Source organism: Enhydra lutris, unplaced genomic scaffold (genome assembly GCF_002288905.1).
Source record: "Enhydra lutris kenyoni isolate GAN:26980312 unplaced genomic scaffold, ASM228890v2 scaffoldscaffold8, whole genome shotgun sequence".
In the NCBI taxonomy this organism is placed as follows: domain Eukaryota; kingdom Metazoa; phylum Chordata; class Mammalia; order Carnivora; family Mustelidae; genus Enhydra; species Enhydra lutris.
In genome coordinates this window covers 19,435,801-19,452,697 of record NW_019154092.1, presented here as the reverse complement: position 1 = coordinate 19,452,697, position 16,897 = coordinate 19,435,801, and the positions used below count along the sequence as shown (strand labels likewise).

Sequence of the window (16,897 nt, the reverse complement as noted above, 5' to 3'; positions counted from 1 at the left end):
GCTGCACAGAGCACTTCCTACAGATATTAATTCATCCATATAATTATTGCTGAATGCCCCTTATGTGGCGGGCTCCCTCTTCTCATGAAGATTATATTTTAAAAGGAGAAAAGCTAATTTTAGACTTTGAGTGTGATGACAGGTCTGCAGACATTTTTTTTGTCCATCACTACCCTCCAGCCCCACTTTGGTAGAGAAAAGTGAAATGAAGCGGTCATGATTTCTGATGGTTCACAATATATTTAACCATCAAAGATAGAAAATGACCTACTAAAACCCCCTAAGTACAAACCCCATTTATGGTGTCTTCGGGAATTGAGACATTTATGCTTATGTAGCCGAACCTTGACAGGCCATCTTGGACACACAGGTGTTAAGTACTGTGCAGAATATCTGAGACTCACGTCAAGCCCTTACTCTTTCCACAGTCCTTCAATAACTGTTTTGTCCAAGTCCCTCTAAAATGCAAATTTTTACAGTGAAAACATTTAACCAAAAATTTTCAAACCGCCATTTGCTGCTTTGATTTCTAGAACTAATGATTTCATCTGGTTTTACAATCTTCTTGTCTTCCCATCCTGTCACTAAGGATCTAAAGGCAAAAAGCAAATCTACTTTGTTTTCCATTGCTCCCTGCTCCCCACCCTTACTTTACAGAAGCTCAAGGTTCTTGGTGGGGCCTCTGCATAATTCAAATCTCATTTAGTCCATTTTTACCTGACTACATCCTTCTTTAAATCTCAGCTGGCAGGGAGCCTGGGTGGTTCATGGCTCAGGTGGTTAAGCATCTGCCTTCAACGCAGGTCATAATTTCCAGTTCCTGGGATCCAGCCCCACCTCGGGTTCCCAGCTCAGCAGGGTGTCTGCTTCTTCCTCCCTTTCCCCCTGTTTGTGCTCTCTCAAATGAATAAATAAAATCTTGAAAAAATAAATAAAACTCAGTTCAGGAATATCCTACTTTAGAAAGCCAGTTAATTAGAAGCATTTCCTCAGTGGCCCCATGATAATACACTCTATGAACACAGCCTTGTTATAGAATTCTGTTTGTGTCGGTCTCCTCTCTCAGCTTTACAAAACACTTAACGAAAGGTAACGTAGGGCAGTGTTTCTCTAATTTACGCCACCTGAATTAGGATCATTTTTAGGAGCTTGCTAAAAATGCCTTCCTAAGCCTCAACTAGCACCTACAGAATCAGATTCTCAAAAGACGGTTAATGTATAAAACTAGAATTTATAAACCACTGGCCTATGTTTGGAGAAAGTGAGCTCACCCAGGTTATAATATTCCCCGGCAACTAGGAGCTACAACTCAAACCCCTGACTAGTTTTCACAAGAAACCCAAGTACAATGAGCACTGGGTGATTTACACTTCACTGAAGAAGGGGCACATCTTCTGTGGACCGACTTTCCATTCTCCTGCACCCACCCCACACCCTGCTGTCCTTTTCCTAGCTTCTAAGTCTCCTAGCTTCTAAGTCTCCTTCCTCTACTAGGTGTCTTAGGATGATCTGAGCTTAACCATTTTTTATCTACAAAATATACCACCAAAAGGATTCTTAAGAATGTAAGAAATACCAAACAATACATCATGACTGTGAATGTGTATCTTCATAGGTGCAAAGCCATATTTGTATACTTGCCACCACCGTTTGCTTAAGGAAGCAATCGACTAAGAAAGTTATACAGCAAAGAAATACACACGTGTGTGTATTTCAGAAATCAGATAGGCACTGTCCTTTTAGTTAGCAGAAGTTTAAAAGTGCAAATTCCATAAATAATCGACTTGTACTATACGCAACAATAAATTCCTACTTTTCTGTGACATCTGAAATACTTCTTCACTTGGTCATATACTTAGCTATCATGTGCTAAAATCAAAAGACACCTAACCTAATTTTAAAAAATCTTAAATAATCTAACCACAAAGGTACAGACATTACATTATTAGACCATGCCTCCAAAGTGCGTCAGATCATAAATGTGTCCAGAGTTCATAAATATACATTAGAGATGTCTTCCACCATTGGCAAAATCTAATACAAAAATACATTAGACACTCAGAAGATCTGTGGAAGAGAATGGGGAAGGAGTGCGTGATGCTGACAAACCACATGCAGATGCAAACCGTTCGGGATATAGGATTATTTTCTTCATCCACGAGGGGTAAAGAGCAGTTGACACCAAGCTCAGTTTCCAAGCAGATCACAGTTCACTGGTTGGATAACTCATGGCACGCAGGCCAGAAAAAGGTCATAAATTACTCAACTCCAAAGTGTACTCAGATTTCCGTCAATCTAATGGTACCGTACGCCTGCACTGTGGTTTGGTTATTTTGGAGACTTCAGAATCATCATCTACCCCATCTCCATACCCTACCACCCTGCTAACACGCATAAACCACAGGGGCTGTCCTGTACCAAATGCAAGATCAGTTTATAATCAAACCTACTCTCTATTAAAGGGACATGGTAAAGTTGTCTATTCAGTGAACTGGTTATTTGAAATCCTGCAATCTTTCTGGAGAGATACAAACACATTTCTACAGCAATTAGGATAGGAATCACTTTTTATTTTAAAGTACAGGGCTTTATGTAATCTTTGAGCAGTAAATAATAGTTCAAACAATATTTGAACTGAAAATTCAACTAAGTACGAACTGAACCAAGACCTTCCTGATTCAGAATGCCCTACAATCATAACTGGGAAATTTGCCTCATATGCTATAGCCTAAGAGAACAAAATGGCCAAGAGCCATATTTTACCAATTCATAACCTTCTTCCCTTAAGCCTTGATGAGATTAGGTATCCAATATTTTTAACACCAATTTTTCTCTTCAGAAAGCATCCACATGGCTTCTGGATCGACTCATTCACTGAATGTAAGATAGCAATCTTTTCTCTCTGGCTAGTATCAAAAATCCATGCAGGATTCACACCAGAAAGAAAGTCAATGTGAATAAACATTTTGGATGTAAGGAATCATGAATATAGTTTAGTCAAAGTCAGTGAGGAGTAATTAATTCTTTCAAGGAAATTATCATTCCCTCAAAACCAGATTAAATAGATTAAAGCTGTCAATATTCTAGCTGCTCCTCCTATGTTTTATTTGGAAAAGAAATATTAAAGTATTAAGGTCATAGGAGAACATGCTTCAGCTAAAAGGATATGTAAATGACACCCCAAGATGATACTCTGAAACTCAATATAAATTTTAAAAAGTCTAACCTTAAGCCTGAGCCATGTTAGTCACACAACTATGGCAGAAATTCTTAAATGGCTGAGGTATTTAGACTCTTCCAAACCACAGGTGTGTAGTACTGGACAAAGAGGTAAATTAAATGACAATAAAAAATTAGCGATGAAGGATTAAAAATTAACTCTGGACTCCTTATACAGAATAACCTGAGCTGAGGAGAAAATGATTAAACCCTGGCAACAGATAGCCCAGCAAATCCTTCACCAGCAAATATTCTGAGGCAAAAAACCCCTACGTTCACTCAAGAATAACCTTTTCGAGAAATTTGTTAAAAGACTTCCAAAAGCTGGTAATCAGACAATTTACCACAAAGAAAAGGAAACTCCTAAAATGTAGGTATTATTTATCTAGCCTATAGACTAGGCTTTCTATAGCTATAGACTAGCTATACACTATAGCTATAGTATATACTATAGCTATAGTATAGACTAGCTATACACTAGCAAAATAGTTCTACTTTTGGTTGTAAAACTATCTATTAGGCCTACCTGGTTGGCTTTCAAAGGAAAAAAAAAGTGTTCATTACTCTGAAACATTTTGTAGACAATCTGAAGAAAAGCATTTTTTGATGACACAATGTCAGCTGAAGAGCATTTGTGTTTTAATAAGGAAACAAAATTCTGGGTTATTAACATTTTTTAAACAAAAATATTCTATCTGTGATCAGGAGATCTGCGTTCTAGTCATCGCTCCACTGCTAACAGGAATCATCAAATGGGACAAGTCAATTCGCCTTTTTGTGCCTGAGTTTCATTGTCTAGACAGTGGGGATAAGAGTATCTGTGTTGTGCTGTGCTACTCACAGGTTAGAGGATAAAGTAAAACACTAGAAAGCACTTTTATTTTTTTTTTTTTTCAAAACACAATATAAACGCTATGTCATAATATTGTTGATAATTTTACAGGTACCTCCTAGCGTACCCAGTCAGATGTGTGCTTAAGGTAGGCGTTCCTAGAAGATCACAGGTTGAATATTTAGTTTGATTTTATTTTAAAAATAATAAATCACAAAACTAAAATGTATGAACAAGGTCACTTAGCCCTCTCCCCAGGTGGTTAGTTATAATTACTAGGATCATCATTATCATTATTTCTTAGCTATATGTTTAAAAGAGGAGATCTTGAATATGTCAGCCTAACTAGGAAAGTGTGTCCCTGGCACAGACGGTTTTCAGAAGAAAAGCCGGTCTTCGGAAGAGCTGTGTCCTCTTGCTTTTATTTTAAAGTGCAGAACCTGGTGGGGAGGGACAGAGCAGGAACCCCGTGTCGTCACTGAGGCACCAATTCCCTCAGAGAGGCCAGAGCAGCATGGATGCGGACATGCAATCTGTTTTCAAAGTCGTAGCCAGAGAAATCCTCCTGTAGGACCAAAAAAAGAGGTTTATGGACTCTCTTAGCTAAGCTTTCTGAAATACTGCAGACCACATGGCTTGGTGCATCCCAACGTAAAACCCCTAAAACTCCTACCAACGTCTTCCCATCCAGTCGACTTTGTTATTCCCCAAAACCTCAAACTTTGGGATCATGTTTAACATCCAGGGGAATGTCATTAATGCCGTCTCTGGAAATTTTTCTTCATATTATCCCTGAAACGGTAGTCTTAAATCGTGCTCAATCAAGTTGCTGTTAGAAATTCTTCACTCAAGCCTGTAGTTATGAAAATGAAAGCTATTTTCCCACTCAAACAAGAAGTGTGTTTATAAAGCAGGATGGGCAATTTCATGAGTTTTTTAGGAGACCGGTAAATTTCACTTAAAAATCAAGTGATCATGGGGCGCCGGGGTGGCTTAGTCGGTTGGGTATCTGACTATTGGTTTTGGTTCAGGTCATGATCTCAGGGTTGTGAGATCAGGTTCTGCTCTGAGCTTCACATTCAGCAGGGAATCTGCTCTAAATTCTCTCTCTCTCCTCTCCTTCTGCCCCTTCCCTCCCACTCTCTCTCCCATGCTCTTGCACTCTCTCTCCAGAATAAATAAATCTTAAAAGAAAAAATCAAGTGATCATTGAATCAATTAGTTATTACTTTTACTTTCCAGAAATATCCATCAGAACAATCATCTAACAAAGCTTCTTGAATTCAGACTCAAGACGACACAATAGAGGGCAAAAGCGCCCTGGAAAGAGGTAGTAGGTATAGTATTTTTACCTTTGCTTGAAGAAGTAGAGTTCTGCCTCTTGCTACGGTCTATGAATGTAAGAAAAACATTATCTCTTAATATCTACACTGATACATACTTAAGCAGAAAATGCTATAAGAGGACAGGTTAATTAAAACAATTCTCAGTAGACACAGAGGTGAGTCAGCTGCTCATTCAAGTTTAATGACTCCATTTTTCTTTAATGATGCTTATAAATTCTCATCAAGGCACTGTTAAGTAATTATGCATAATCCTCACTATTCTATAAGAGAGAACAACTTAGAAAAATTATTATAGCTTAAGATCTTACTGAATAACCTACAATTGATGACAATTAAAAAGTTTACTTGGCCTCAGTAAGTTAGGTCTCCTTTTGAAGGCATCAACTTTAGTTTTCAAGAAACAGACCAGCCTTGTCATATTTTAAGTATGTATCTTAAGGCTACCTTAAGAGTACAAATTTTCTTAAAATAAAGAATATAGTGTTGGGTTTTTCTACCAGAAGTCACCAAACACCTTTTTCTATTTTGGTAAAATGAGAATTTCAAATAAAAAGACTTCCAATCAAAAGTCTATCTTTGGTGAGCTAGGGTACCTGTTTAAGGGTTAGGCTAGAATCATGTTTCTATTGATGTAGCTCAACTTTTATGAAGTCCATATATTTGAAAGTGGAATTGAACTTAATAAAAATTAGAATTTTATAAAGCTAGTATTATGTAACTGAACTTCTAAAAGAAAGTATCAAGCAAATCCAGTAGCTTTTTTTCTTTTTTAACAAAACTGCCCCAGTGTACTTAAATATGCAAAGTAAATGTCAACATAAATTTATAGGATATTCCAAAAATGTTTGAAGCAATCATCACATCATCCTCATTAATCTCACTATAATCTCTATTAACTTGGCATGGCAGGTATTTTTTATCCTGTTTTAATTATTAGGAGGAAGGTATGAGGTTAACCAGCATCCCACACTGAGTTAAACAGAGAACTGGAACCAGAATGCAATTCCAAGTTTTTCTGTATAAGCCACACCACACCACGTCATACCATCCTAAAAAAGGCAATGACTTTCCCCTCAAATGAGTTTGGCTCTAAAAAGTTACATTTAGGGGCAACTGGGTGGCTCAGTGGGTTAAAGCCTCTGCCTTCGGCTCAGGTCATGATCTCAGGGTCCTGGGATCGAGCCCCGCATCGGGCTCTCTGCTCAGCGGGGAGCCTGCTTGTGATTTCTCTCTCTCTGTCAAATAAATAAAATCTTTAAAAAAATATATATATATATATTAAAAAGTTACATTTATACTTCTAATTCCAGAAAAAAAAGTTATTTCCTTCAACACAGTAAGACAGGATTAGTAGCTTCTTGGATTCATACTACATGAAATCAAGGAAAACCAAACCAAAAACAACCCCGCTATGTTCAATCGACTTGAAATGAAGTACGGATGCTTTGTGCCTGCTCAGTTGCACATTCTTGGGGGGGCTGAGGAACATCACTTAAGCAACTATGTAAGATCTTACCTCTGGTTTGTCTAGCAGAAGACAGCCAAGTTCATAGCAGGCATATGGCTGAACGTATAAGTTATTCTGACGACACAACTCATCTTTAACAGCTCGCTGGAAGAACTAAAAGTAATACAAGTGGTATCAGAATTAACTCATTTCCCTAAAGTTTCATCACATCTTCAGGAGGCAGAAAGGGGGATTTCTCTTATTTCTGTAGTCTAGACCAGATTTTCTTTTTTCTTTGCATCCTTATTTCTTCCCATCCTTCCTCATCCGTCTCTCAGAAGTCCCCTCCTCGCTTACACCTCCAAGGCTCTGCCACCCAGCAGTCAGCCCAACTTGTGTTGCTTGTTTTTCCAGCTGATACACTAGCCTCTGCTGACGGTGCTGCAAAAACATTTTTATCTGCATCTCCAAGTCTGAACCTACCATTTTAGTACTGAAAACAGAAAGCCCACAAGCCAAGAACCATCCCTTAGTATGCATCTTGCTGATACCTAAGCATGTGATCCAAAACAGGCCATTCAGCGTTGGTGGTATAGTGGTGAGCATAGCTGCCTTCCAAAACAGGCCATTCAGAGCTGTATAATAACTATGATGACCCCACAGTGTAAAATTTAAAAATTTAATACAAGGGCATCAACTCCCTAGGATTTAAAAGTCAAAGGCCTCTACTACTGCACATAAACTCTTTCAATAAGTAATCAAAAGAACACTGGGGTAAACTTCAAAACAGCCAACCACAAAAAAACCTCAGAAAAATCCTTCCAACTATATTTGAAAATAACGAATCGCTCTTTTTCATATACCATGTACCCCAAAGAACGAGCACGCTTCCAGACCTCACCTCCAAGGCTGCGTCCGTCATCTGCCGTTGCAGAGACAAGAAAGGTAAACACGGGGGCACACCTGATCATTTTTTTATTTCTCTAACTGTGAAGCTTCATTCTGTCCCTTTACAACTGTCTGCATCCTCATTTCCTTCTCCTCTGAGGCTGTCATCTTAATACAAAGCTAGTGGCAGAAAAGAAGCCTGTCTGTAAAGTATTCCAAGAATCTGGAGTTACATGAAGAACTAGGATGCACCGTCAACTTCTGGCATCTGCAATGACCTGAATAAGTGTGGTGGATAAAGCTCCGGCTGCAGTGGGAGGTTGGTTCTGCTGAATACATTTCTCATTTTGCTTTTTCCTACGCGACAGCAGCATGAATGGTTTACCTGAACAGCATCTTCTGAGTTTCCTAGACATTTGTGTATGGCACCAAGAAGCAAATACTTTAATCCGACGACAGATGAATCATCCACCGTGTGGCAAGCTTAAAGAGAAGTGAAAACAGCAAGAAGAAGCATATACGGTCTCTTAATCTCTTAAATACCACCAAGAGTTAAGTGTTTCATTGTTCAGTGACTAAGTCACAGTTCATGATCCCACCCACTGGCGCTCAGAAGGCTCCTATTCCTCATCTGGTTGTGAATAACCTTATTCAAATGAAAGCAAAGATATCAAACGTCACAGCAACAGGAAGATTCGACATTACCTCCTATTGTTACTAAGAACAAGAAACCAATCTGGAAAGGTTACGTACTATGTGATTCCAACTATATGACATTCTGGAAAAGGCAAAATTACGGAGGCAATACAAAAGATCAGAGGTCTGGGTGAGGGTGGGGAGGAACAGATGGAGGACAGAAGGTTTTTAGAGCAGTGAAACTATTTGGTATGATACTACCTATAAGAGTGGATACATGTCATTACACATGTGTCAAATCACATGGAATGTACCAAACAAAGAATGGCCCCAGTGGAAAACCACACCTAATGACACGTCAGTGTTGGCTCACCCGCTGTAACCGCTGTAACCGATCCAGCGACCGGGTGGGGGATGCTGGCGGCCGGGGAGACTGAGCACAGCAGGCAGGGAGGGGTGTGACAGATGGAAACTATGCATTTTTCTGCTCAGTTTTGCTCTGAACCTAAAACTACTCTAAAAAATACTTCAAAACACCTCCATATTAATGTCCTAAGCCATACAGTGGGCACCTCTGAATGTCTGTACTGATGCCCTGCACTGGCCACAGAGGGGGGCTCGGATGTGATCCCCCACTTCAAGAAGCTTGCCAACTCCTGGGCAGGACATGCACACATGGGGGAGGAGGTTCAGAGAGTTTTCCAAGGACGTGAGAAACACAGTGGAGCCAACAGAGCAGGAAAGGAAGTAGTTGTTTCTACGGACCACCAGAGACCCTGAGATTTGGTAAGGTTTTATAGACACATACACATACATATGTACATATATGTATCCGCACAATATGTGTGTGTATAGATGCATGTATATTTATATACACACAAAATGTTCAAAGTTCCAGAACAAGTAATTGAAAGAGTTTGGCAGAGTAGCAACAAGGTAACTGTGAACAACAGACTCTGAACCTACAGAAGCAGGAGTTGTCTCAAAAAGCTAGGCTGGGAATACCTCCACATAAAAAAAAGACCTTGGGGAGCGCCTGGACGGTGCAGTTAGTTAAGCGTCCGACTCTTGGTTTCAGCTCAGGTCACGATCTCAGGCTCAAGGGATGGAGCCCTATGTCTGGCTCTGTGCTCAGCACAGAGCCCACTTAAGATTCTCTCTCCCTCTGCCCCAACCCCCTCTAAACAAAACTTTAAAAAAAGATTTTAAGGCAACAGTGTCAAGGAAACGGGAACACAGGTCATGTGCTCATTCAATATCTACTGAAAATCTACTACGTGCTAGGCAGTTCTAGGTGCTTGGAATACAGCGGTGACAAACTAGAAGCAATTCCTGCCCTTAAAAAACTAACATTTCCTGGAAAAGCTAGATGATACAAAGGACAAACTGGTAAAACAAACAAACAAACAAAACATATGTTGAAGAAGTGTCAGTGCTGAGGTAAAAAATTAAGTCAGGAAGGGGGATGGAGGTATGCATGTGTGTCAGAAAAGTACCAATTTAAGCCTCAATGTAAAGGTGATATTTGAGTAAAGACCTGAAGGAAATGAGTGAAGGAGCCATGTGGATATTTAGAAGAACATTTGCAGGTAGAAAGAAGAGAAAGTGCAAAGGCACCAGGGTCAGCATGTGCCTGGTGTGTTCAAGAACACTAAGAAGTATGACTAGAGCCCAGTAAGCAAGGGGGGAGGGCAGTGAGAGGCAACAGGGTGGGGGAAGAGGGGCAGCTGGCAGACAGATCACAGAACACTGGAGGCCTTGGACATTTACTGAATGGACTTGGACATTTACCTTAAATAAGATGAAACCACAGAGGATTCTGAGCTGCAAAATGACATGGGACTTTGTTTAATAGGATCACTCTGAGTTCTGTGCTGAGGACATACAGAAACATCTTTTCAATGCAAAGGAAGAACGCAGTGCATAAGGGAGGGTGGGTGGGGGAAGGGCTATGTGTGAAACCACAAGACAAGGATGTCAAAGTCCAAGCACATGTGCTGTGGGGAGGGAGCTGCAAATGGGGACTTGGGAGAAGCTGAAGGCACAAAGCTGGGGAGGAGCATTTAATTAATCACGGACTACCAGTTTTTTCTGGAACTCACTATTTCTCTATAAAGATCTGCTCTGTACTCTACACAGCTGAAGAGATTTGGATCATTACTGCTTAACACTGGGGAATGACAGAAGCTAATTAATCGATCTCAAAACTGCACTAATCTTTAACAAAGATGTTAAAGAATTAAATCGCATTTACTCAAGAGCCTCCCTTTCCTCATGACCACATCTTTGCTATTTATTTTGATACCTGGAAAGGGGTCCGGAGAACAATTCGTCACATTAAGTGATAATCATTCTTGTGCCTGCTGATTACAGCCTATCTTATAGTTGCATTTGTGTCTGAATTCTCTCTACAGGATCTTGTATTTATGCATTACAAAGAACATTTAAAATTCTGTATTGTTCCTTTGAATTAGACATTCGTAGATATTCTAGACTTGTGTCAACAACTAGGGATGGGTTTAAAATTATGCATATCCTTTTGCAACGGACATAGCAGAACTTATGCACCCACGAAAATTTTCTTTCAACCAATCCCCCTTGGGAGGGCTACACACTCTAATTACAGAGCCTCTGCACACAAGGTATTTTGGAGTTGTATTGCTTTGATCTCTGGAATATCAACACTGACAAAAGGTTTTTTACTTTTGAGGGGGGACTTTTTTTTTTTTTTTTTTAAATAAGGGTGCCTGCAAGGAAGTCTGATGATAAAAGTATGTGATACAATGGATAATTCTATATTTGATCCAAAAGTGTGATTATACAGAAGTCTGACAAATTTCCTTCAATGACTAACAAACCTTTTTTGAGTAAGTCCAAATGTCAGTATTAAGTCTCTTTTGGAAAAGGGCAGCATGAGTGTGAATAAGGATACATTTCTATAAAACCATCCTTCTAGATGTATGCGTTATTTTGATGTAACGGTCTCATAGCGCAATCGTGCTTCTAGCTACGGGACATAAACCTCACCATGCTCCCAGGAGATGAAGCTGTAGGAAAGCTACTAGCTGAGCTGTCCTTAGACCAGGGGCAGGGAGGGACACCTGTCCAGATGGGAGCTGGCCATGTCACCGAGCTCTTCTGAGCGCTAGTCTCTTCATGCATAAAATGGCTTTGACGATATTGTCTTTCCTACTTACGAAGAAAGCAGGATAGAGCAAACTAAACAATTTGCCAAGTTAGAGAGCATCCAATGTCTGCCATTAAGTCTTTAAAAAATGCTATGATATTTCTTTAATCACCAATAAAGCTTTATTTTATTTAAAGATGTAGTTTATTCTTCCTGTGAACTTCTCCTAACTGCTATAATAAAAATGACTTTATGAAGACACTACCATAACCTACGGTCCTATGTTTTTTTGTTTTTTTTTTTTCCCCCCAGATTTTATTTATTTGGGAGAGAGACAGAGAGAGAGAGAGAGAGAGCATGGGGGGGAGGGGTACAGGGAGAAGGAGACTCCCAGCTGAGGGCAGAGCCTAACACAGGGCTCAATACCAGGACCCAGACAGCAATCATGACCTGAGCCGAAGTCAGACACTTAACCAACTGAGACACCCGAGTGCCCTGGTCCTTTTTTTTTTTTTTAAATACATGAATGAAAAAAATCTAGGCTTCTAGTTACATTCCTAGGTATTTACTCCAGAGAAATGAGCATGGGATGTCTGCAGAAAAGACAAGTACACTTATGTTGTCTACTTAGTGTAGCAGCTTTGCTCAGGATAGCTCAAAACCCAGAAACAAATCAAATGTTCATTACTCGGAGAAAGAGTAAAACACACAGTGGTACAGATGGAGCCAGAGGACGGAGGACCACTCAGAGAGTCAAAGGCATGGACCATGGACACCGGCGGCAACACACATCACTCCCACGGAGCCTACGCTGGACAACGGAAGCCAAGCAATAAAAAGTACACACGGTCTGATCTTACGTGAAGTTCAAGGGATGGGCAAAACTAAGTGGAGGGACAAGTCAGAACTGTAGCTGCCTTCAAGGGGGAGGGGCACCCAACAAAGTGCCCAGGGAAATTACAAGGCTGGTGGAAACGTTCTGGATCTTCACCATGGTGCTGGTGGAGGACAGCATGTACATATCTGCCAAAACTCAATGAACCTTACACTCAGTATCTGTGCATGTTAATACATGTGAATCAAACCTATATGAAACAAAGGGCTATTGTTGGGGAAAAAAAATGTATGCTTTCAGCAACCCCCAGGGCCACAGAATCAGCGACGCCTGGAGTCTGTGTGCCTCCCCACACGCTGCTAACAATGCAAACGTGTCCGCACACTCTTGCGCTGCCCACGCCTATCACCTAAGCCACCGACCATCCTTCATCACTACACCATCCCTCCAAGAAAGACAGATCTGTACTCTCTGAATCAGGTAATGTTAATGAGACACTGAAGGAACCAGGTACGTTGCTTTGTTTTTACCTTGACTCATCCTCTGCAGGTTGGGGAGGGAGCAGTTGGGAAGGGCTTTCCACAGGTACAACACTTCGATGGAGGCCAGCACGCACAGCGCTTTGGTCGGAGCCTGCTTCCGAAATCTCTCTGCCTGCAAGCGGTTAGAAGGATCGGGTTAAGTTTGTGCCAACAAATTCAAATAAAAACATATACTTTGGAGATAGCCAAAAATGCATGGTTCGTGTTTGACATGAACAACCTCCTCCAACAAAGCTAAAAATGAGAACGTCTCTCTCTCTTGCTCTCTCTCAAAAATTTGTTTGCTTTCTAATTTTTAATGGATTGGTAGATCTGCCTTTCAGTCATACTTCAACTTAATCTACTATCAGGATCTGGGATGCACTCAGAAAACGTGGGGAGCAAACTAGATTCATTTCAGCTTAAATCAAAGGAATTTGTAAAAGCTGAGTGACAATAATGGACGGGTTTACATGGAAAATGTAACACTCGATGCCTTTTAGTTATGGTTTTACTGACTTTTTAATTTTCTCCTTAGTCCCAGTAGTCTCAGGGGCATTCCACATTACAATCTAGTTTGTGTTCAAACTAAGTCATTAATGTTCATTCATTAGAAACAAACTAAAATCATGCAAAATTCAGGATATGACAAGTTGTCATGTAACCTACAGTAATTCGGCTAACTTTGATTCTTTAAAGGTGTAGACAGAATAAATTAGGAACTTTATCCCTACAGTGCTGGGCCCTTTCTGCTGGTAAATCTGAAGCATACTTCTGTTGTTTATTAGGTCAAAATGTGATGTGCTCACTAGATTGACAACCAATAGTCTAGATCTCTTGCCTAGATTCTGCCCACTTCTATTCTTCTAAAATCACTTAACTCTTTAGACGATGCTTTCCCTCTCCAGATAGCCCATGAGCTCTGCATGGTCTGTAACGCATCTACCCACTCAAACAAATAACTCCTTTAATTACATGCAGCAAAGCAAGCACTTTCCACTCAGAGGAGAAGTGGGACCATGGGAGTATATTTTCTCCCCGGTGGTGAAGCCCATTCTACATGGCCAGTCAGTTGCCGGCTGGGATTAGGATTTCCTCAAACTCGTCTGAGGTGGTGTCAGTTACGGATGCTCATTGTAAACACCACACTGGACCCAGAGACTCCAACATACCTTTTTCACTGAGAACTGTTCAATCTGGTTGTTTTTCCTTTTGAAGAGTTTCTGAACTTCTCTGAAGACTATCTGTGCCCCATCCACGTCACCAGTGGCTCCCTGACAAACTGTAAGAAACCAACGTTGCACTCCTTAAGTATCGGGGGTGGGGAGAGATATCATGGAAAGACACTGAGGTTGATGGTACTTGGAAAATGTTACCAAAGCAAAAATGGGAGCACATATTTTTAAAGACTGTTACACAAAGGCCTATGCCATCCTGTAGACTGTCACACCATTGATTCAACAACTATTTCCCACCTAACTGGGTTCACAGACCTTTGTGGGGACATAAAGGAAGACCAGTCTTTCCCACCTAACTGGGTTCCCAGAGCTTTGTGGGGACATAAAGGAAGACCAGTCTTAATCCTCTTGTTGGATGCTAGTCTTGGATGAGATGTAACTCCCAGCTATTGTCACAGTATACAGTCTAGCTGGAGCCCACATGCTCAGAAAGTGGAATAAAAGAGAATTTAAGGAAGAAAGAACAGTAAGAGGATCATGAAGCTTCCTGATGGAAAGAGGCTACCCCTATGCCTGGAAAGAAAGTCATGAAATTAGCCTCACACGTGTTCATTGGCCACCTACCACCTACAAGCCACCAGCAAGAGCGTAAAGAAGAAACACATGCTTAACCCAGAAAGAGATGTAAATTTCAGCTGGAGAAATAAGACCCACACATAGTCCCAGAGTTACAATGTATATGGTGAGAAGAGCCTCAAGAGAAGAAAAACCAAAGTGCTTTGGGAAAAGTTCAGGAAGAGAAGGGGTCATTTCTCTTTGGAGTGATCAGGAAAACTTTTGAGGAGCTCGGAGTCAGGCTGAGCCTTGGAGGAGGATAAGACTTTAATAGTCTGTACACAATTTTCACCCATCCCAATCCCCAGGCAAAGACTTAATCACATTTCCTTCGCTTCATCTTTGAAGGTGAAACTTTACCAGCTTCTCAATTCCAATGGCACTGAATCCGTTTTCAATTTTCTCTTAGATGTTATCTTTGGCACATGTTGTTTTTCAATCCCCAGCTAGAGGACCCGGTTTCTCCTCCTCTATTTGAGTGCTCCTAAAAGTAGGTGGTCCTCTACTCACTCCTAAAATTAGGTGGTCCTCTACTCACAGTTTGGGTCTTGGCCAAGCAGAGCACAGGGCCATCGCATGTCAGAGAATGGACAGCTTTGGCCAGGCCAAAGCAGCAAAAGCACCGAGACTCACAGAAGGCTGCGGGCATCAAGGTGATGGGAGAGGCAGAAGATTTTCTACTGGGAGTAGAAGGGATTAGGCTGAATGTTTTGTTCCCCTCCACCCACTTTAAATCTGGAGGTGTCTTTGGGTCTAAAAAGAGTCTCCTGAAGACAGCATTTGATGGGTTTTGTTTTGTTTTGTTTTCCATTCTAATACACTGTGTCTTTTGATTGGGGGCAGTTAGCCCATTTATGTTCAGGGTAACTATTGAAAGATAAGAATTTAGTGCCACTGCATTGCTTGTAAGGTGACTGTTACTGTATATTGTCTCTGCTCCTTTCTGGTCTATGTTACTTTTAGGCTCTCTCTTTGCTTAGAGGACCACTTTCAATATTTCCTATAGGGCTCATTTGTGTTCGTAAATTCTTTTTTGTTTGTCCTAGAAGCTTTTTTTCTCTCCTTCTATTTTCAGTGACAGCCTAGCTGGATATAGTATTCTTGGCTGCATATTTTTCTTGTTTAGTGCTCTGAATGTATCATGCCAGTCCTTTCTGGCCTGCCAGGTCTATGTGGGTAAGTCTGCTGCCAATCTAATATGTCTCCTGTTATAGGTTATAGACCTCTTGTCCTGAACTGCTTTAAGGATTTTCTCTTTGTCTCTGAGACTTTAAGTTCTACTATTAGATGATAGGGTGTAGATCTATTTTTATTGATTTCGAGGGGGGTTCTCTGTGTCTCCTGGATTTTGATGCCTGTTCCCTTCCCCAGATTAGGGAGGTTCTCCACTATAATTTGTTCCAATATACCTTCTAAGCTTCTTTCTCTCTTCTTCTTGGATCCCAATGATTCTAATACTGTTTTGTCTTATGATATCACTTATCTCTTGAATTCTCCACTCATGATCCAGTAGTTGCTTATATCGCTTTTTTTTCCAGCTTCTTTATTCTCCATCATTTGGTCTTCTAGATCACTAATTCTTTCTTCTGCCTCATTTGTCCTAGCAGTTAGAGCCTCCATCTTTTATTGTACCTCATTAACAGCCTTTTTTATTTCCACTTGGTTATATTTATTTCTCCAGAAACAATTTTCCAGTATCTTCTATGCTTCTTTCAAGCCCAGCTAGTATCTTTACAATCATCATTCTGAACTCTAATTCTGACATCTTACTAATGTCTGTATTGATTAGGTCCCTGGCAGTAGGTACTGCCTCTTAATTTTTTTTTTGAGGTGAGTTTTTCTGTTTTGTCATTTTGTCCAAAGAAGAGATGAATGAGAGAACAAAATGCTAAAAGGGTAACAATGACCCTCCCCCCAAAATATACACTAAACAAATCAGAAGAGACCTTCCAGAAAGTGGTTGCTTTTCTGTACATAGAATTGCTGCTATTGTTTTCTTCAATCTCCTGTTGAGTCTGTAGGTGTTCAGAATGGTTTGAAAATATCTAGCTGAATTCCTGGGACCAGATGAAATTTAGGTCTCCTACTCCTCCACCATCTTGCTCCTCTCTTGCAGCATTTCAAAACCAGAAGAAAATGCAATGATTGTTTTGCCAAACCTATCAGGCTATAGATCAGAGGATGTAAAGTTCCAAGATAGTTAAAAGACCTGCCTAAGCCTAACCCACAGTAAGCCACTGAAAAAGAGTAATG

The 16,897-nt window shown here is 40.5% G+C and overlaps 1 protein-coding gene across 1 annotated transcript in view; it reads right to left on the bottom strand.

The window, feature by feature from the left end:
- Positions 1 to 4,227: 4,227 nt before the first annotated feature.
- Positions 4,228 to 16,897, bottom strand: part of LOC111142398 (tetratricopeptide repeat domain 39C) — a 102,406-nt gene continuing 89,736 nt past the window's right edge. Inside the window, exons 9-14 of the mRNA XM_022495458.1 lie at positions 14,024 to 14,133; positions 12,861 to 12,984; positions 8,118 to 8,215; positions 6,914 to 7,018; positions 5,404 to 5,442; positions 4,228 to 4,616 (exon numbers count right to left, since the gene is read on the bottom strand). Coding sequence (XP_022351166.1) covers positions 4,527 to 4,616; positions 5,404 to 5,442; positions 6,914 to 7,018; positions 8,118 to 8,215; positions 12,861 to 12,984; positions 14,024 to 14,133 — 566 coding nt within the window. The 3' untranslated portion in view covers positions 4,228 to 4,526. The remainder of the gene's footprint in view (positions 4,617 to 5,403; positions 5,443 to 6,913; positions 7,019 to 8,117; positions 8,216 to 12,860; positions 12,985 to 14,023; positions 14,134 to 16,897) is intronic.